Source organism: Amblyomma americanum, chromosome 9 (assembly GCF_052857255.1).
Source record: "Amblyomma americanum isolate KBUSLIRL-KWMA chromosome 9, ASM5285725v1, whole genome shotgun sequence".
In the NCBI taxonomy this organism is placed as follows: Eukaryota; Metazoa; Arthropoda; class Arachnida; order Ixodida; family Ixodidae; genus Amblyomma; species Amblyomma americanum.
This window is the reverse complement of record NC_135505.1, coordinates 127,744,360-127,765,753: the sequence shown is the minus strand read 5'-3', so window position 1 is coordinate 127,765,753 and position 21,394 is coordinate 127,744,360. Positions and strand designations below refer to the sequence as shown.

Sequence of the window (21,394 nt, the reverse complement as noted above, 5' to 3'; positions counted from 1 at the left end):
CAGAAATTACTAGATGCTCGCTCAATAAAATAAAATTTTTGACGTGTGTTAAAGTGCAGCATATGAGAGGAAATGGAGAGGAAGAAGAAAGGTGTTAGACATAGGGGAAATAATAAAGTAATACGTCATGATTCTAATTTGCTTTATGAAATACCACTACAACGTAATAAGACTGATCTAATCATTATGACACGCTTGCCAATAAGTTATCAAAATATATTTTCTTAGGACAGATAGTCGCGGCTTATCACATGCGATTTCATTCCCCTTTAAAGTTGAACACTAAGATCAGTTATTAAACCCATTCAAACCTCGTCGCCGCGTCACTCTTTCTTGCTTCGTCCACAAATACACGATGCTCTATCACCCATTCTCGCATGTTCTGGCATTTATGCTCCCAATGTATCATCACATGCATCGACTTTAAAACCCTTCAACGCATCGCGCGTTTTTCATGTCTTCGTCATGCTGAATGCTCTTCGAACTTCTTCGCTGCTGCTCTGATCTTAGCCCATCCGCAGATTTTCTTTTCTTGGCTTAATGTTATCAATGCGATTGCCAGCATCAGACTTGTGGCGCATTTTTGCGTTCATGTAAACGAAGTGAAATACTCTTAATACTTATATTTGGCGGGATATTTGTCCACATTATTTGCGTTTGTCTGTGATGCATTGCTGTAAGCGCTTCTATATTTTATTCTTTTTTTGTCGCTATTTTTGGAACATATGATCATCTGATTGGATGTTATGGTACATTGTTCCTTCATTTAAGAGTTCCTGAATATAAATATATGCTGTCATCTCTTAACTCAACGTACTTACCCAACGTCAAATCTAGGGCCTGTTAAGTACTACAAAAGAAATGACTTGACAGTGCAACACGGGCGCTGCAAAAATAGCTCACTGAGAACCAAGGAAAATAGCAGAAATGAAATGAACGTGAGTTGGCGATTATCCTTACGTCATGGTGTTACTATTGAGCATTGGTATGCATTCTGTGGAAATGAATCCTCAGTCTGCTGCACTGACTTACTGAACGGCACATTTTCAACAATTTAGTGTACATATTTATTATCAGAGCACATAATTGTTTACCAACGCGTTCGGAGAGTTTATTTATAAAATTGATATGCACAAGTAAAAACACAGCATTCCACACGCAGGCATTAAAAAAAAATTACCTAGCAACTCATGTTCTTCGCAAACAACTGCGCATTGAAAAAGCAAATGGCCTGTCTGAAGGAGCCTCCTGCTGATACGATACACAGACATACGAAGGTATTAGTTTCGTGTTGAACGGAGACCGGAGTAGGCTTGGCGTCGGCTTCTGACTGCGAAGATAAGATTGTCGGAGGATGGTCTTGTACAAAAGTATTAAGGACTTCCACGATATCATTTACATGAGCAACGATGAATTCCATGAGAACGCTTCGTTGAGAAGCGTTAGAACCAATGGGGATCGACTTGACCATTATGCGTAAATATCTGCGAATACAGTAGCTCTTCCTAGTTATTCGGGTGGGATCACAAGTGTCTCTGCGGCATATTAAAAAAAGTCTAAAAAAAGGCGGACAAAAAAAATTGAAGACAAACAAAACACGGTGCGTTGCCCGCCATTTTCTTGCGCCGCTTTTCAACATGCTATCAATTCACCGATTAGCCCAAATTCGAGTGCTTTGAATAAGAAGAGAAACTCAATAGTTTTACACGTTGCGTATAGCCACTTTGACCTCATATGTTACAGGCTAACGATATCAACGTAGCAACTTCCTTTAGTACAACTTTACCTTGATAATATATAGCGCAGCAATGGTTTCATTTAAACATTTCGAAATGCCTAAAAGGTGTAAAATCTCATTCTAACTTTCTAAGTCATATATATGATAAAAAATGCACCCCATAAGAAGTTTCTAACACACACTGGAAGTGAGTAGCGTTCCCGGGACTCGAACATCATACCCTGCTGCAACAGCAAGCGAAGCATAACCCTTTCGATCTAAAAAAAATCTGATTTCTACACTAACAAACTTGGCACATGTGTTGTTACTGAAAGTAATCGCATTAAATTCAGTAGATACTTTGGCACAATGGACAAAATTGTCAGCAAATAAACGTATCCAACGGCTACATTGCTTTGTCCTTCAGCGTGCTATCAACACTGCGGGAAGTACATGCTAAAACAGATTTACACTAACAAAATAACACGCTTTACTTGCGTTACAGATCACCAGGAGTTAGCCGACAGCTCATTTTCCAAAATCCTCGCATTCCTTTGGTAGCACTCACTCCAAGTGTCTTGAATGACTCGCCAAATTAACCACAGACTGCCTTTGACCCCTGGCCTTCAGAATGTTTCAAATATATTCCCGAAACTTGCCTTTTCTGCCTCACCAAACCATCAACCTAGCATCTGCACGCTGTGACTGGCAGCAACGAACTTCACAGAGGCTGATTATCGCAGTCCTCTACTTTAAAAGCATGCCTGTTCGCAAGACAACCGCTCCATCAAACCATATCCAACCGCACAGTTACCGCTTCGGACCTTCCTCTGCCCTTCTTCTCATGCCCCATACAGGTCAGGACAGGGCAACGTCCATCCCAGATAAATCACGTGTCTTCGTTGCGTATATACGGATGGCTTTCGCAGAGCGTCCACGTTTTCATACGCAACGTTCCGCCTTTACAATAGTAAATGAAGCAGGTAACCCATCCTGGAGCAGTTCGCTTCAAGGTCACGGCTGACTGTAGGAGACGGTATCGGTTATCTCTCGAGGCAAAATGGGCAGTGAAATTATGCAAGCCATCAGCAAACCTTAGACAATTATTCTTTCTTGCCCTATATTTGCACTCCGCGATGTTCAAGGATTGCCATATTTGAAAACGTGAGCACAGTTTTTCTACTTGTAACCATCAGTTCATTCTGCAGAGGTGATAGTGGCCAGAGGTCGCAGGTGAGGAGTCTTTCACACCATGCCGCCGAAATCCTGGTAGGGACGCCACTTATAACGAACTGCTATCACACAGTCAAGTTGCTTTCATAGTCAGCGCTTGGCTCTACTTCACAAACTGCACCATCGCCCTAAAAAGGGTGAAGAAAACGTCCAGAACTTCGTCAGGGAAGAGCTTGACGAAGAGCAAGCAGAACTTGTCCTGTAGAGTCATGGCCCTATAACAAGGTCGTGGTCTGACGTCAGTCACGGCGAGGTTCATCTGGTCGACCACTTCCATGGGGTTATCGCGAGTGATGAGGTCGAACATGCCGCCCGTGAATTTGGCCCAGCGTCCTACACTGTCTTCGGGAATGAGTTCCTTTACCTCGTCGGGCAAGCGCTTGAGATCCGCCTCGATGTATTTGGGGCTCCCAATGTTCTCAATCATGTTGGTCCTACACAATGAACGCAAAAGAATGAGGTGCATTAAGAGACGTGACCAAACAGGAAGAACAAGTGGTCGTTTATTATTTGCACTTTTAGTCTTTTTTGGGCCTTCTTTCAACTACAGCGGACCGATCTGACATGGATGCAAGCAAGCCCAGGATCCCATAAACAAAATACAAAATATAACATCTAGCATCCTCTTAAAAGCGTGTACACTTATGTGTGCAATACAGACATAAAAATTGATCGAAGCATACAGGCTACAAAAACCTGGAGAACAGTTGTTCATACACAAGCAGGCCTAAACAGAAACTGGGAAAAAAATACATGATAGCAGCACACATCAAAATAAATAAAGTGAAAATTGCTGTGAGTGCTACTGTCCGCCTCCTTGTTAGCGTTACAACGGAGAATTTCCTGCCTCTCAGACATACCAAAGCAAGTGTAGGAATCATGCAGCTTTGATTATCTATTGGGTAAGTTTCGTTAAAAAAAAAGAAAGAAAAGGTTTTCAGCAGGGAACTGCAAACAGAACCAGAACTACATTTCTGTGTCTGTTCCCATTTTCTTCGGTGGCTTCTACCATGGAGAAAATTTAGCTACTTCTCAGTTCCGTATCATTCCAAAGAAGGCACAGACTTTTTAAACCAGGTTTTAAAAATCATTAGGAATTAAAGTATAAATCAGTCTCCACGATGAAACAGGAGCTTTCAACTGCCCGTTATTGATTAACCGCAGCTGAGTGTATCAGGTCAATTTTCTTCAAAAGCTACACAAAACTATTTTGCTATCTGCTGCTTACCATAACTTAGCATGACAGTGTAAGTAAGAACTTTGAAGCTTTGTATTCAAGCCTGAACACTAAGCTTGTCTTCCTTCAAAGCGCCGTCATGGTAATCAGTTTTTCACTCTTGGTAGAAGGCAGGCGGTAATGTCTGCCGTACTTCTTTCTGCGTCTTCTTGCTCCATTCCGGTATGGATCACGCGCCTTCAGCTCTAGCCGTGACCTGCTCCTTGCAAAGGCAGATCATGTTCAGTGTATCTGATTTAACGCAAACTGCAACATTGTTTTATAGTGTCCTAAGAAAGTATTCCGTCGCTTACCTGGGCAGTCTACACGCATGATTCATACCTACCAATCAACATTGCCATATTTAATACGTTCACTCACAGTCGCTCCCCTAACCTCCCATGATAATTTTTTGCACGGTTTAAAGAAGCCGTTCCATGGTGGGTTCAACAGCAACCAATGCCAGCTGTATCTGGTTCTGTGCACGCGCCCTCCATCACACAATCTCTACATTATGCAGTTCCGCACCATTCAAACTACAGAGCTCACATGTCCATTTAATCATAGCTGAAAACGATTTAGTAGGTCGCGCATTTGCCACAGTTATTTATTAAAACGGCTGAGTGCAAGTACATGAAATATCTCTAGACTAAGGTAACAAAAGGTATAAGGGGTGGAATGACCGGACTTCGCAGTTGTATTCCATGAATAATCCTGAAAACCAGTATTCCACGAACACAGTTTCTTCAAAAATATAGAGCGAGGTATAAGTGTTCCCAAATATGCCTTACCTGTAAGCAGTGGGTTCCACGGCAGCAACATCAACGCCGGCCTCTTCGCATTCCCTTCGGAGGCCATCCACCAGGGAGAGCATGGCGTGCTTACTCATGCAGTACACTGTGGTTCCAGGTATGGTTACCCTGCCTGCAGGGAGGAAAACAAGTAAATCACTTAGTTGCAAAATGTCTCCTCGCAATCTTTTACGAAGGCGCAGTGAAGTGAAGGCGCCTCTGGCATTCTCCTCTCTTGTGCACAGAGCGGACTCAGCGTGGAGAACGTCGGCTTGTACAGTTATAAAGACTGTTGAAGTTGCATAACGCAGCAGATACACAGCCCAGTTCAAACGACTGAATTCACCCGGCGTTAAGCTGAAGTCCGTTTCATCACAGCGGATCTGGAAAATCAGAGCGCAGCTCAGGGATAACAAGAAACAATCACCAGTGATTGTTTAACAGTCTTTTACGACGACAACTATATAAGGAGCCACGGCCAGCACAGCAGCACACAGCACCTTCTTTGCCGCAAAATAGTTGTTCGGATACTACTCACTCCCCTTTGTTACTTCGCATTCTGCCCAATGAAGATAAGGTTGCCCTGGAAGATATGCCTTTGTCTTGTCATCTAACGTTCCTGGTATGGCTGCTAGGGTTTGATGTCCCGAGCCTGCAAGTCGGCTACGAGAAACGCTATATTGGAGGCCTCCGGATTATTTTCGACACGACACGTGGGCGTTGTCACATTTAGCTTCCATCAAAATGCTTTCGTCCCGCCTGTGAGTGTTGTGTTGAGGTTGTGCTGAGTTTAATGGCGCATAAGCAACTAAGGCTGTCATGCGCCAAGCTTAAGTTATAACGAATTTTTTCCTGCGGATTTTTACAAAGACAAAAAATTATTGCGGTGTCGAAAGCTTGAAAAGGTATTTCGTTCTACGTAGTATTAAAAGCAAAAACAAGACTTATAAATGGCTAACAATAAAAGTTGCAAAGGAGGTCGGGTAACCTCATCATCCGTCCTTGGCTGGGCAAGGACTGGAGGCCCCCAACCAATCAAAACAGAAGCAACCTCAGCCCTTTTCTCCGGAATGTCCTCCCTGCGACTCCAACCCACTACTTCGAGCTCAGTCGCCGAACGTCATAGGAATAAAGCCACGCAACAGGTGCGAAACTTCTTTGTGTGGCATTGCAAAGTGGGGTACGTTGAAAACTCGCGATCACCGTCAATCCACGCATAGATAAGTTCGCACCAGCCTGCAGTGGCTGCACTAACACTGTTCAGCATTTTACAGTAGGGCACGGTTTATATATATATATATATATATATATATATATATATATATATATATATATATATATATATATATATATATATATATATATATATATATATATATATATATATATATATATATATATATATATATATATATATATATATATATATATATATATATATATCGCATTTTCGCTCATATAATCTGCAACTTCATGCTGTTACGTGTTTAGTACACACGGGGGTTTATTTACAAAGGGATCGATCAAAGCAGGGCCGTGACGAAGCCTACAAGCGTCCTTATACCCCTTCTCTTCTACCTTTACCGATCTGTCCGACCATTGATCTTCCATCGATATTCTACGACCAGCACCCCCCTATATCGACTCCAAGGCAGCAAAAAAAAAAATACCGCCGTATAACCCGTATACTGATATGAAGAAAGTATGACTACGCATTTTATAACTGCAGTGATCATGACTGCTTCCTTGTCTAAAGAATTTCAGGAAGCTCGGTATACCGCTTGATTTAACACATTCAGTTATCGCTATCTTTGCTGTCTTCCAAGGATTTCTGAGCAATGTCAAAGATTCACCGTAAGGCTGTTGCTAGTTGCGTACCTCGTTAAGCTTTTGCGGGCCATTTTAGTTGATATAGCATTCCACGCAGATATCAAATTTTTACAAAACAGTAGTGTGTGTCTGGCCTAGAAATGCGTTCTGACCGATGAGGCTATCGAGTGTCAGCCATCGATTCAGCAAAGTGGCTCGATGTTCGTCTATGACAGCGGAGGTAGCCGACGCGGCATGCGACGCCGTGTACTGCCGTGAACCCACTGTCCCTGCCCCTTGAAATTAAAAAAAAACCATAATAATTGTACCCCTATCTCTTATTGTGTTTTCTTTTTCAAATTCTGGTGCTGGATTATACGCGCTAAATCACGGTGCGCGCATTTGTAATGCCTAACAACACGAGCTACTCTGCCTGTCGCCCTCATAAGTTGCTATTAGCGGCCGCATAGAGTTTATAGGTTTACGAATTATGTGGGTTTAACGTCCCAAATCAACTATGAGGGACGCCGTAGTGAAAGGTTCCGGAAATTTCGACCACCTGAGGTTCTTTAACGTGCACCGTCATCGCACAGTACACGGGCCTCTGGAATTTCACCTCCATAAAAATTCGACCGCAGCGGCCGGGGTCGAACCCGCGTCTTTCGGATTAGCAGTCGACCGCCATAACCACTGAGCCACCGCGGCGGCCCTATAGAGTTTTGGTATACTCACAAAGACCACTTGTCACTATGACTAGACGTCCCCTTGATTTCTTCAGCAGAGGGAGGAATGCCTTGACAACCCGCACGTGGCCGAACACGTTCACTTCGAAGATGTGTTTGACCCTTTCTATGGAGTTCCACTCGACCAGGCCCATCCCTGTGACACCAGCGTTGGCCAGCACTGCCCATAGATCTGCGAGCCAGTGCGGGAAAATCAAGCTCGACATGTCGTAGACGCGCACAAGCACAGAACTAATGGTGCACAAATATTACGACACCTACTAGAACGTGGGATAGGGAGCAGTAATATATAGAACTTTGTCTGCAGTAGGCCGCATTCACTTCACCGTCCTTTTATACGTAGCTGAGCCCCCATGTTCACCTCCAACTAAGTAAGCATGATATGCAAGTGGACACAAACCACAAGGGCCAAATTGCCCAAGTGTTTTTTTTTTTACGCAGTCTAATTGAGTAATCTACGAGGATGTGCACTGATACATTTCGTTGTATCCGAAGCGAAAAGCGTGGTGCTTTTAACGGAAAGCAAGACCCTTTTTGGTGGTGAGGGTATTTAAATTTAGTTGCCTCGTTTTTAGAATTGCGCACGGCAGTGAATCATCAGGCAAAATGGAAAGAAGAAATTGATTCTCTATGGTAGTTTTGTTAACTTAGGATTCTTTTCACAAGCAAACATTTAATTGCTGCTCAACGATAAACTTCAGCAACTAGTCGACTGCATCTTCATTCGCTTGCGAGCTTGGTGAACAGCAGGTCCTTCAAATTAAAGCATGTTGATTAAGTAGCACCGAACCAAAGAAATTTTATCTTTATGTAACACTAAAATAGTTGTCAATCCCTATCTGCACACATACAAGTACGTGTTCAAGCTATGCCCGGCTAAATACTGCGTTTATGAGCTTCGTGCGACGGACAGCATAAGGCGCCGACCCATTTTCTATAACTCCCTTGTATAAGTTACAAACATTTGATACAGAGTCCTGTTATGTTTATTTCTGCCGAGGGGGGGGGGGGAGGCAATTAAACAGAATGCTCGGAATTAGCGAGCTCCTACTGAAAGCATAACGCAAAAGCAATTAAAAAGGAAACCGCAGCATGAAACCAGCAAAAGCATAGGCGCTGGAGACTAAGAAATGTTGAACCGTTAAGAAAATAGGTGGTACAAAAAAGCGCTTGTAAAGAAAGGAGCTAAAGGAACAAAAAAAATACAGAATGGCATGAATAAATAAAACAAGAAAGAATTAAAAATTAGGATATAAGCCTACTTCATCGCAAATGTTATACTTCACGAAAAGAATGCAAACTAGAAACGTCGCACATCAAGCAATGATCTTGGGAAGCCTCTGAGGAAGTGAATCCATTACAGACGGGCCGCTTGACATGTAGGGGAGCGTTCGTATCCTTAATGATTTCCTGTTCATAAATTCGGCATGCGCGATCCTTCTGTTCATTAGCATTGCCTCTGTCCCCTTCTGGCGTTTACTGAGGCAGCGACAAGCTCGTTTTGAGCTAGCGACGATTATAAAGCGCGCTTTGCAAGAATACAGTGTTGTCACTCCTACCGTGTGTTATAGTATCCATTATAAGTTTCCTTTCAAGGGACTGATATTGTCCGCGGTCAAAAAAATAAACTAATTCATATTCGCTGAATTTCTCTTTCGTTTTACGCCTCGTGTCTGTTCCCGGCATTTTTAGCTCTGTTCCTTATTTTCTCGTGAAGCAATTAGGCCTGTCAATGTTATTAGCCTGTTTGCAGCGCCACAATCTACCTAACCGTATTACAGAAATCTCACTCATAACGACCTTCTCAGTGTTTGCCAAACAAACTTTTGGAGGCAGTTCTATTCCAATTCTAATAACTTCCAAACAACGCATATGCTCCGTTTAGGAAAGTGACGCACCGTTTGATCCAAGGCTTTTCTTCACTTCATCAAGAGCCTTGTAGACCTGGTCGTCGCTGGTTATGTCCAACTGGAGGACATGTACATTGGCTCGCGTGGCCAACTCCTTCGCGCCGTCGCTGGCAGCGTTCAGACAGCCGGCGAACACGGTGAAGCCATCCTGAGCGAAGCGCTTCGCTGCGTGGTGGCCAAAGCCCGTGTCGCAGCCTGCGATTCACAGAGTGAAGAATTTCGATTATACGTTAAGCGTAGAGTGCGGTGTGACGTACAGGTACAACCAGTCCGAAAGGGAACATTGTTTCCTAACTAAAGAGCCAGTTTTAGATTTACTTCCGGATCGAAGTTGCGACGATAGATTAAAGCTGCTGAAGCCGACGAGAATTCGGCACCTGGTGGCGGTGGGTCTCTCAACGGACAATCCGAATTCCTATATTGCCTGGACACCGGGCCCATGTCATCGTTCACTACTTGATTTCATTAGATAAGCCCGCCTTTTTTTTCATTTACTTAAGCATCTTACTCATCTGTCGTTTCATAACCTTTATGCCCCGAGGCAATAAACATCGCTTTAAAAAAAAAACTGCCCGCTACAAAATACATATTGGCCGCTTAACCCGCCATAACCTAAACGCACAAACGAATTTCCGTTCCATACAGACAATTTCAAATATCCATTGTTTTAGTGGGCGAGAAGCGAATGGAACAAATTAAACTCATTTGACCAACACTGTTCCCACTTAGAGTCATTGATCAATTCGCTCTCGTCCTACCATAAGCTTGCCTTCCCGGTTAGCTCAATTGGTAGAGCAACTGCTCCGGTGAAGCTGTGGTCCCGGGTTCGAGCCCCGGACCAAGATTAATTTTTCTTTAACTGCAAAGCTTCTGAGAAGGCTGTACAGCGTTCATGTGCAGCTGTATAGCTGCGCATTGGTGGATGCCAACGAGTAACTGCTCTATTATAAACACATATATCAGCAACACAGGTATTAGGATAGTATTAGGATAGTTTTAGCAAACAGACCTAACGCTTTGCAACAGCAGTCTACCCACTACATTTACTAATTTCCGTGACATGCTCGACAATCAAGAAACACGAAACATGACGTCCCTGCTGCATCCAGCAGTGACCGCAAAGAAGTTGTAATGCCATACCTCTACGGAATCAGTCATCGCCTCAATAAAGTCGCACAACGCGCGGGAGTGGGCGTAATCATCTCGGCTCCGAACTAACTTTCCGCGCTTTGTTCAAAAGTGAACAACCCCCCGGTCCCCCGTGGGTGTGGGCATACGCACTCTGTTCAATACGACCCCTGTGAATCTGAAGCAACCTACTAAGTGCCAGTTTCATGCCCGAAAAGGCACATCGGACAAACTGGCAGGTGCATAAACATAACACTTAAAGAAGATGAAAACAATATGGGCAATATAGCAATCACCTGGAACCTCGCCAAGCATTGCAAAAAATATCAACATACCGCTGATAGTAACTTTATTCCTGACCTTAACCGTTGCGTCATCATTGGCAGAGGACGAGATAGGCTATCTAGGGAAATCACAGAAGCACTCAAGGTCCACCATGTAGATGATCAATTCGCAAGGACACCTATCGGTTTGTCAAATGAAGAGATTGAATTCCTGGGCGGCGCGGCAAATACGTAGTCCTTCCTTTCTCTGTGCCCGTTTATAGTTATTTTTTCACTGGTCTCTTGGCTTTGAATAGGTTCTAAGCTTGCCTTTATTTCTGGCCTGCTTTTATTCCCCCGCCGTTTTTACCTGTCATTCTTCAGTCACGGTTTTTACCGCAGGTTTTTATCGCCTGCAGCCTAATTTTCTGCATTCGGTGTTCCCTGGAAGTACTGTCGTGCCAAAGCTTATTCACTGTCACTTGTGTGGTGCTACTAGCCTGTGTGTCCCCCGGTGAATTTTTTTTAAAATTTTGTCCGTTACCTTATGTCCCGTCGTTATCGTTTTGAGTTTCGAGTGACTAAATGCAGTCAGTAGTGGGCGGCCTAGCTTACAAAGGTGCATTCTCATTAAACAAAAGGCTATCACGTCTAATCTCAAATGCCATCTCATGCCCACATCAACGACCAGAATTTTCAGCACATCTATTACATAGCCTACTCTTTTTTGTATTTCTTTAAGCTCGTTATCATGGTTAACCATCTCTTTTTACCTTCTAATTTTATCAGATCCTCTAACTCTCATGTCGGGGCGGAATTCAACCTTGTCTCAGTTACTGGTGATTTCAGATAAGCACAAAACCCAGACGCGGACGTAGTATTCGAGGCCAAACAGATAAGGGTCGCATCAGATAAGCGAGTGCTTTCACTCACTGCCTGTTCTCTCTCCTCATCTCCGCCTGAGCCAGCCTGATTCAAGTTAAGCCCACTTAGCACGAGTTATTCACTTGATGATGATAATGATTTTATATGGCGCAAGGACATCTCTAGCCAAAAAGCGCAAAGGCGCAAGGTGTTTTAGACTACTGAAGGTGGGGTGAAAGACCGATTTAGAAGCATTTCTCCTCAAAAAAGCCGAGAGCCAGGACCCTTTCTATCACCGGCTGCACTGGGAATCGAACTGCGCACCTTCCGCGTGCGGTGTAATTCGAATAGTTCACTGTAAACAATGTGTTCAAAGTGCTCTAACATTGCATAAACTTGCGGAAATAATCCTCGCGTCAGAGGTGTCATTCGCGCTTTATTTCGCTTGACGTCTTATATTTAAGATAACTTTCTTCTCAACATCCACGGTAACTTGTGATGGACATCAGAGCGAGTTAACCGTTAGGGGCATACGAAGTTTGTACTTCAAAACGTACAGTCACTTCTCAAATATCTACCATTAATATCATCTGTGCATCAACCCTTTAAAGGGCCCGATAAAGGGTTTTGAAAGTGACTTAAATGCGTGAATTACGTAGACTAAAGGCTGTTGCACGTTCATGCCGGGTACAAATCCTCAAAAGCAAGCCGACATATTAGAAATACACATTTTTAAACTCTCATTCCCTTTTTTCGCGGGGAAGTCTGGTGTCGCTCTCTAGCTCTAATTTCCCCTTTCAAGATGGTAAGGAACGAGTGACGTCAGTTGTAAGGAGCTGTCATTAGCTCTCCAAAAACCACGGCAATAATGTTGTGTTGTTGCCTCTGAAGCAATGGCCACTATATTGGTAGACACAGCACACGGAGGCGCATGTCTCCCTTTCACTCTTATGTCTAGCCGTGGTGGAGAAGCGAGCGGAAAATAGAAAAAAAAAGCAAGCAGCAGAGCAAGTTTGCTGGCTGCCACTTTCGTTGACGAAGTGAGGTCATGCTCTGTAAATATAACCCTTATTTATGCTTCCTATCTTCGACGTATGCGTTCAGAGGAAAAAACGAAATACTGTTTCTAATCGCCGATATCACCGATGCTACGTATGCTAGACCGAAAACCTCTGTGGACGGGATGATTTGACTTTTCTTACCGTTCCAGTGTCACCGTTCCAGTGCCCCTTTAACGCACATTAAGCGACGCGTCACTAGCGTACGGCAATGTATCCTTGCTTCTAGGGTACAATAAACCTTATGCGTTACCGTTTTTATGTATCGAATTATCGGTATATTGAACCCTTCGGCCATCCCCTTGGAGTTCGGTATATCCTGGTTCGAATGAGATTAACTACTGTGATCGCTGCCAAGCCTCCACAACCGTATAATGAAAGTGCAAAGCTGACATTGTGTTGGCAGCATGCAATATCGCAAATGAAAAGCATGGAGAAAGAATGCGGGGAAAAGAAAATACGAGAACTAACAAGTGAGATAGTTGAGCTTTCCTGCTCTTTTGCTTCTTTTGCAGGGGATAACTTTTCTGAGTGTTTATGGACTAGGGTAGCCAACCGGAACCCCTTTCTGGTTAACATCCCTGCCTTAACCTCCTCCTCTTTATCTATTAACTCTCCCAGCTGTCTGCATTAAAATATACTACCAAATTACATCCTCAAATAAAACCACTTCTGGAACTTGAACCACGGAACGTTAAGGTTACTGATTTCTATATTACAAGTTATCGGTCTGAAGTAGCACTTCCCTCCCCCCTCCCCCCTCGAAAAAAAAAGCCGGATGTCGAGAATTTCCTGAAGGTTAACCTTAAGCACGCACGTGGAAATTGCGGATACTTTCATCGAAGGTAACACCTTTCTAAGCGCTGCTCCGAAAGGTGAGACAGCATTTGCATAAGGACGAAAAGCGAATTCCTTCTCACCATTCCCCTGTACTGCATAACTTCATTAAACAAAGAAAACTACGGCCCTTTCGCTGACACCGTCCTCGAGCTGATTTCTCCTAAACGCTGAGCTTGGCCACTCATGATACCGGGTCCGAAGGACCCGAACGCCGAGCAGCTCCGTGAGGTTATCGAGCGCTCAGTTGGCGAAGGCTAGCTCTTCAGCGGTGGCCGCGAAATGAGCGCGCCAGCTGCCTGGAGGTGAGGTTCCCACCGCCATGCAGCTAGCGCGCGCTCGTCCGTAGATGTTATCGCGACCAGACCGCTCGCAGCGAGCGGCGGCTGATGGAGCCGATACGGTCGGGCAGCCGAGGCTGCATTTGCCGGAGACGCGAGCAACCTCCGCAGGCATGGGCGCGTTAGGACGCTAGCGGATATGACGCTGGAGCATTTTATTCTCTGAACTGTTTAGTTTTGTAACACGCGAAACCCTATCATCTAGATCGTACTTGAAACTGGCATCATCCGCTCATAAAAATGAAAGCGAAGCACTTAAATATATTTCTTCCTTCACTATATTGAACAATGCAAACAGCCTACCTGTTATGATTGTGGAGAAGAAAAAATTGTAACTCTTAGAAGCGTTGTTTACTGCAGGACTTTTCATTGCCTTCTCCTGCCAATAATGCTTAGAAGCTCTGTTTGCTGCATGACCTGCTGCCAATAATGGCTAGAAGCATTGTTTGCTGCATGACCTTTCATTGCCTTCTGCTGCCAATAATGCTTACAAGCATTGTTTGCTGCATGGCCTGCTGCCACTAATGCTTAGAAGCAATGTTGACTGCGTGACTTTTCATGGGTTTCTCCTGCCAATAACACTTAGAAACATTGTTTCCTGCATGATTTTTCATTGCCTTCTCCCGTCAAAAATACTTAGCAATGTTTGCTGCGTGACTTCATTGTCTTCAGCTGCCAATAACACTTAAAAGAATTGTTTGCTGCATCATTTCATTGCCTTCTGCTGTCAATTGTGCTTAGAAGCATTGTTTTCTGCATGACCTGCTGCCAATAATGCTTAGAAACATTATTTGCGGCATGACTTTTCATGGTCTTCTCCTGCCAAGGCAGCACTGCTGGCTGCAGTATATTAAAATAAATGAAAGCACTTCGCACCCCAGCACAAACATTATTAAGGGTTGGGAACAACGCCTCAGTAAGCTGGCCAATGTGTCAAGAAGTCTTCAACTGTATCTGGGCCCTGAAAAACAGAGGTCATTTTGCTGAAACGTTCGTGATCGGAACGAGGCTTGCAATTTGCTCAAATTTCTCCACTCTAAGGAAGCAAATTTTTCTTGATCTCTCTGAAAGCATGCGTCATTTCTTCAGCAATGCTTTTTCACACTCAATCGCGACCGCTAGCCAGAAAACAAAATAAAATGCTCAAACCCAAATAATACACGGCGCTTAAATGACTGACTCGTAAATGAGTAGAGTGCTCTGTAGAGGCTATGCCGTGTCCTTAAAGCCCGATTTCATAGAGATTGTTTCGATATTTTAAATTTTGACGCATCTGGATCATCGATTGAGAAGATGCGTCAGCTTTGTGAATGTCTCGCACGATGCACACAGCGGAGTTTACGTGTGTGTTTGAAATACTACGTGTAGGCACTGTAAGTGATGACACTGTTGGTGCCATGAGCGCATTACACCATATGCTTTCGAGGCATCCGTCTCTTTTGATGCCTCTTGAATAGTTCAGCGCTCTCTGGACAACCGAAGCAGTAAGCAGCAGCCTCGCCAAAGCCATTAGCGTTACAAACAAGACACTAAAATTTACCCCCATGCCCTGAAAGATTTCGAACGGGTATCAGCTTTTCGCGTTCTTCCTTTTTGAGTGGTGCCTAATAATTTTGATTGGAGTAGTGCCAATAACATTAATCTGGGTTATTTCAAACATGCGGCCCAATTTTTCCATGGGAAGAACGAAAAACAGTGCTGTTTATCTTCCTGCAATTTTTCTGTTCCGTTAATGTTTAATTAAGCGCCCAAAAGCACTTTTGAAGCAGTGGGGTTTTAATTTGTATGCGACAGCGAACTACAGGAAAAAAACAAAGCAAACGATAAAGAAAAAAATTCAACCAGCTTAAATATCGCAACAATAATTTCAAGACATACGTTGACAGGAAATATGGAGACTACAAACCGAAAAATGAAAACTGGATGCAAGGAAACGGAAGCGGTCAAAGTCGTAGAAGCTTAGTTACTAAGTTTCGTACAACAAAGGCTGCCGGCTCATCTGGTCGCACGCATTTTGTGAGAAACACGCAGCAAAAAACAATGAACCAGAAAACTGCCAAAAAATCATGGAACCCCCAAAGTTTATACCCTGCGCTTGTGTTTAGTGTTAGACATTTTTGTGGAAGCTGTTTTTTTTCTTACGTAATATGCAAAGCATCAATGGCACAAAAGGGGTGGGGGGGAGGCAAGTGTTCATGCGTCCTGTATATGCAACGTTCGTCAGCCCAAGCATTACTGTATAGATTGCAAATTTTTCTTCACAATTATTTGATCCAAACAGCGCCTATATGCGTGAATGAGACAACCATATCAGCACAAAAGCCACCTCGATACACCTGTGTTCGGCGCACATTAACTACGGAAAAGCAAGTGTATATAACAGCAGACGAGCATTGAACGATTCTGGACAGCACTTGTGATTGTGGCTCATAACACCAGAAATTGCAGTGCGACAACTGTCGCAGTATGTGCAGAACGTGTCATTGCAAAGGAATACGCCAGCTGTGCCAGTCAATTAGCGCAGTCTGTTTTCAGCTTCTCTTTTATCTGACACGTGCATGGTTTCAAACACACCCCAATTACGTCACCGGGCCGGATCCCGAGGCCTCTGCAATCACGAGGCTTCACCGATAAAGCAGCAGTTCGACAACACGGCTAGGAACTAGCTCCGCAGAGGCATGTGTACAGGCCTTTACACTTTTCGAAAAATGATGCGCAAAGATTTAACCACACTGGCAGGTTAGAAGGAATGGATTCCCGATAACGGCTTTGAACCGAGAACGTAAGAGCAACTCTCTGGTGTCATCGTCTTTGTGGTATTTACAGGCGGCTGCTCTTGACCTAGATACTAACTATCGCTAAGAAAAATAGTGGTATGCAACCGTTTATTAGTTGCAAACATTTTCCCTAGCATTTTTTTGTTTCTTACAGCGGGATGTGCGCGATTTCTCAGGCAGTAATTTGTGACGTCATCTTTGCAGTTATCTTGAGTTATAATTATCGGTATACCGTATATATGCGGCTAAGGGCCGCCCTCGTTAATGGGCCGCTCCCCCAAACTTGCGAGCCGATAATCTGAAAAAAAAAATATATACATCGGCTGAAATCAGCTAATCTACAAGGGCGCTCGCGATCTCCGAGCAGCTGCTTTCTTCTATCATCATCTTCGAGCATGCTCACTGTTCTCTGTGAGGGTCTTAAAGTTTCGTCCGCGAATTTAGACATCATTTTCATTTGTGCTGCATCATGAACCGTCCGCTTTGCCACTCTGCCACAGGTGGCAGTTTCCGATGGAGAAAAAGACTTAACCGTGTACAATGCAGCTTCCAAGCTTCAACCTCTCGCATGCACCGAAGTGCACGGAAAGCGGGCAGCGGGCCGAAATTTCGGCGTCGATAAGTACGTGCACCTGTAGTGCTGTGAAAAGAAAGACCTCGCGGCAACAAACAAAAGCGGCAAGACATTTCGCGGAATCAGGTACTATACGCCAGATACAAACAAAACTATGCGCTAGATATATCGCCGAACTGTACTGGAGAATAAATTTTCTCCAGAATACAGGTTGAAAACTGACTTGAAAAATGGCGCTTTCGGGCAAGAGCAACACCCGCCAAAATTTTTGAAAAAAAGTGCGTCACTTACTCGCATATATACGGTAGTTATATTCACTAGTATAATTATATTTCTTGGCCGCAGCGATGGTGTAGTCGTTCGAGCATCGGGCCTCGTATTCGGAAGGTGCGTGGTTCGATCCCCGGTGCCGATGGGTAGAGACCGGTTTTAAATGGGTACACGTTTTTCTCTAGCCTGGTTCTCGGCATCCCCGGGCTAAAAACCCTGGAAAATGGGTCTTTGACCTACCTTGAATAGATGCACTTTTTCTATCTCATGGCACTCTCCGGCCAAAGGTGCTCTAGCTCCATTATTATCAGCTCATTTTCATCATTATGGTTCGTTTGCAATTTTACTACAATCTTCCAATTTATTGCCTTCTTTCTAGTGTTAATCTTTTCCTTAGACAGTTCATCAATCAAGAAAAAAACGGCACTCATAATTTGCACTGCAAAAATTGTGCGACTTTAAACAGATACGCTTTATTGATGTTTTTGCAAAATTAGCTAATTTTCATGGCATGTTACTGTAACTTGGTAACTGTTATAGTACAATCTCACAGCATGGCGCGCCTAGTGTCACGAGTAGCGGCCAGCTATTCACAGTGATGTTTGCACGTTCGTGCTAAAATTTGCTCCTTTCTGTAATTTGCTTTCGTATTTTGTCAATTCATGCGCATTGCATTCCAATTATTGTCTCTGGCACAGTACCTTAACACGCATTGCCGTTGCATATATGTAACGTCTCCAGATCAGGTGAGGTGGCATCATTTTGACAATCTCAAATATCCTGCAGCCCACGTTACACGGAGCAGCTGGCATCCTCTACCTTAAATAGGGCATGAAAAAATTACTGACACCGCTCACATTCGAATTGCTCAGTTTTCGACCTGCCCCACTTGCTAAGCCTCAAGCCAGGCGGGGGCTGCGGTTCGTCCACAAGTTTTGTTATATATAGCTGTGCAGTCTTAACCCTATGAAAACAGCCAAACGCGTTACTTTTCATTCGACATGGATAAAGACATTTCGATCTGTGCTATTCAGTGACGATTCGTGTCTTAAGCTTAGCAAGGAATTAGACTAGTTTATGACTTGTACAAAGAATAAAAGTCCGATTAAGCCTTCGTTGTTTTGCGTGCAATCTTGTCGAAAGCGCATGTATTTTGGCGCAATGTAGCTATAATTTGTTTGGCCACAGGGCCGAGGGTAAACACGTTTCGGAGGTTCTAAAAACTGATATGGGCATTACTAACGGTGAGCTACATGCCTCTCAGTAATTAAAGAGCCTGAAAGTAACAGTTAAAAAGTTAACTATTCAATAGAACTTAACCACCCTAGTATGGTTAGCACATCTTAGCTATATTCTGACGTACTACACCGCTGAAAATGCTACGCCGAAAAAAAAAAAGCACTCTTCTAGCTCAAAAAGCCTATTTTTAAGAATTGTGTGAAGTCAGATGAAAAACTTTGTACACATACATGAACCGCGCGACTGACAACTCCGCGACGTCATCCGGTGCAGCAGATGTCGGAAGAGCGCTGCTCGCATTCCAGCTCTCTGGAAACTTTGCAGTCCCAAAGTATAAAATTTATCTCAAATCGCTGCATCTGTAGTCGCCGTGACGCATCCGATCAAAGCGACCCTGCTAAAGTTGACGTCGATAAATCGATGTCTGAACAGCCAGGAAGCAGTGTTCCTGGCAAAGCTCACGGCCTTCGTCACTCGCCGCGCGGGCATGATAGAAAAGCTGGCCACGGTGGCTGTCGTTGCGACACGTCGCCTATTATTGAACAGCGTCAGGCTATATGTTCCCTACAGTCCGGCGTTTCTATGGCGTTTCTTGACACACGCCGCACCACTGCATGTCGCAGCCCTGCCGCTGTTAGCTTGGTCTCTTTGCTTTCTCTGACTGATGCTTTTGCTAACCTGCCTTCACATCAGCTGCTTAGGCGAGTTTCAATACCTTCCCTCCTTGTCCGACACCATTCTCTTTATGAAAGCGCTATATAAGGGTGTTTCGTGAGTAAAGCGGTCTATGTAAGTGTCTGGCTTAACGACTGCAGCTGCTGCCATCAAGTGGCCGAGCAAGCTACCAGAAATCGAGCAATCCGTATTCGTTCTACAGAGGCCACAACAGCTAGCTTTCCTTCTAGGCAATGCTATATAACTGCGCAACCGTCACTGCACGATAGAAAACCATGACGTCAACGCCAGGAAGCTTGTAATGGGTCCAAAACGTTCGTGGGCTTCACCGTGCGCTAGTACAGGTTCATAATGCAACAACAAGGAGGCACACACACACAAGCCCGTTGGTACCGCTAGAACAGATATTTCGGAGCTTTGTGTTCGCTCACTAATGTTACAACTTCAGCTTATCGTTGTGGTACTTGAACCGTGAAAAATTAACGCCGTTGAAGACTCTGAGGCGTTCACATGTTTAAGAACTTCCCGTGCGACATAGCACGCTACCACAACAATCAGCTATCCCGCTTGTGAGCTTCCTTTCACACCTATGTCGTTCCGATAGCTTTAGATGGTAATCAGGATTCGATGTAACTTGAAGGCTAAGAGCGTTAAATACTGCTTTTGGTGATGCAACGTGTTCAGGACGTCACACTATCTGCAGACTTTGCGGTGAAGCACACGGTAGTTTACTGGTTGTGAAAATTCACTGAACTTTTTTCGACGCCCTTCTGTGGTTTATGGGGGTTTAACGTCCCAAAGCGACTCAGGCTATGAGGGATGCCGTAGTGAAGGGCTCCGGAAATTTCGACCACCTGGGGTTCTTTAACGTGCACTGACATCACACAGCACATGGGCCTCTAGAATTTCACCTCCATCGAAATTAGACCGCCACGGCCGGGATGTTCCGACGCCCTTCTGTGTGCAAAAGCGTGCTAATGAACTCCAAAGCGAAACTCACCGGTCACCAGCACTGCTTTGCCTTCGGTCGAGACAGCTTTCCTCAGCGTCTTGCTCCATATGAAGCAGGCCAGCCAGTAGCTGCACACTAGCGTCAGTATCCAGGTGCCTAGAAAAGCGGCAGCTTCGCTCAGGACTGGAACACGAAGACACAGGAGCCGTACCGGAAACAGCAGCCCGGCGCAAATCAGCAGCGCAGACTGCATGGTTAGCACAGCCGGTGGATGGGCTTTCGTTCGGGGTACTTCCCTAGCTGCACAACGGGTGCTGCGACGCTGCGACTTGTGCTCGCTTCTTACGACAGCGAAAGTCTTCGGCCGTGCTTCGGCATATAGGAAAACGTCAAGGCTGCCATTGAGAGGGTAGCCACCCCTGAGAAGGTGGGCGGACGCGAGTAAGAAGCACACCGAAGAAGAGGGAGGGAAAAAGGGAGGGAGGGAGAGCACCGACGTTTACGTGAAAGAGCGAAAGCGGAGAAGTAACCCAAGCGATCGACCTTGGCGTCAACGGGTGCTCTGCATAACGAGCTTGCACGCGTGCTAGGCAGAAAAGAAATGGCCGTTCGCTGGGGGGACATATGGTTGGGGCGGTTGTTGATTTGCAGCGATGATAGCAGAAAAGACTGTCGGTTCAAGCATTTTTGGGAAAGTGAGTTGGAGAGGGAGAGGAGAATGAAGGAGACAGAATTCTTTCTTCTAGATAAGGGTAGAGGTGGGCGCACGGCGTAGCCCTTAAGGTTTTTCTTGGTCCATTGTGCCGATATCTATTACACTGTTATCTGCCTGGTGCCATCGCACTCTGCTCGCATAAGAGCTGGGACGCCCAAGGCTAAGGCTGAAGTGTCAGCACCTTTGGCACTAATGGTCGAAAGAAATTCCTGGCACCCTTCTTTCTCGAATTGCACCTACAACCCCCCCCCCCCCCCTCCCCCCAGACGAGGAACGTTTTCT

The 21,394-nt window shown here is 44.6% G+C and overlaps 1 protein-coding gene across 1 annotated transcript; it reads right to left on the bottom strand.

The window, feature by feature from the left end:
- Nucleotides 1-2,820: 2,820 nt before the first annotated feature.
- On the bottom strand, nucleotides 2,821-20,968 carry LOC144104288 (dehydrogenase/reductase SDR family member 9-like). Its single transcript, XM_077637186.1, has 5 exons — nucleotides 20,446-20,968; nucleotides 9,408-9,614; nucleotides 7,499-7,681; nucleotides 4,958-5,090; nucleotides 2,821-3,384 (listed from the first exon to the last, which is right to left on the bottom strand). Exons 1-5 carry the CDS (start codon nucleotides 20,648-20,650, stop codon nucleotides 3,054-3,056), a joined length of 1,059 nt encoding a protein of 352 aa, XP_077493312.1. The 5' UTR covers nucleotides 20,651-20,968; the 3' UTR covers nucleotides 2,821-3,053.
- Between the last annotated feature and the right edge of the window lie 426 nt (nucleotides 20,969-21,394).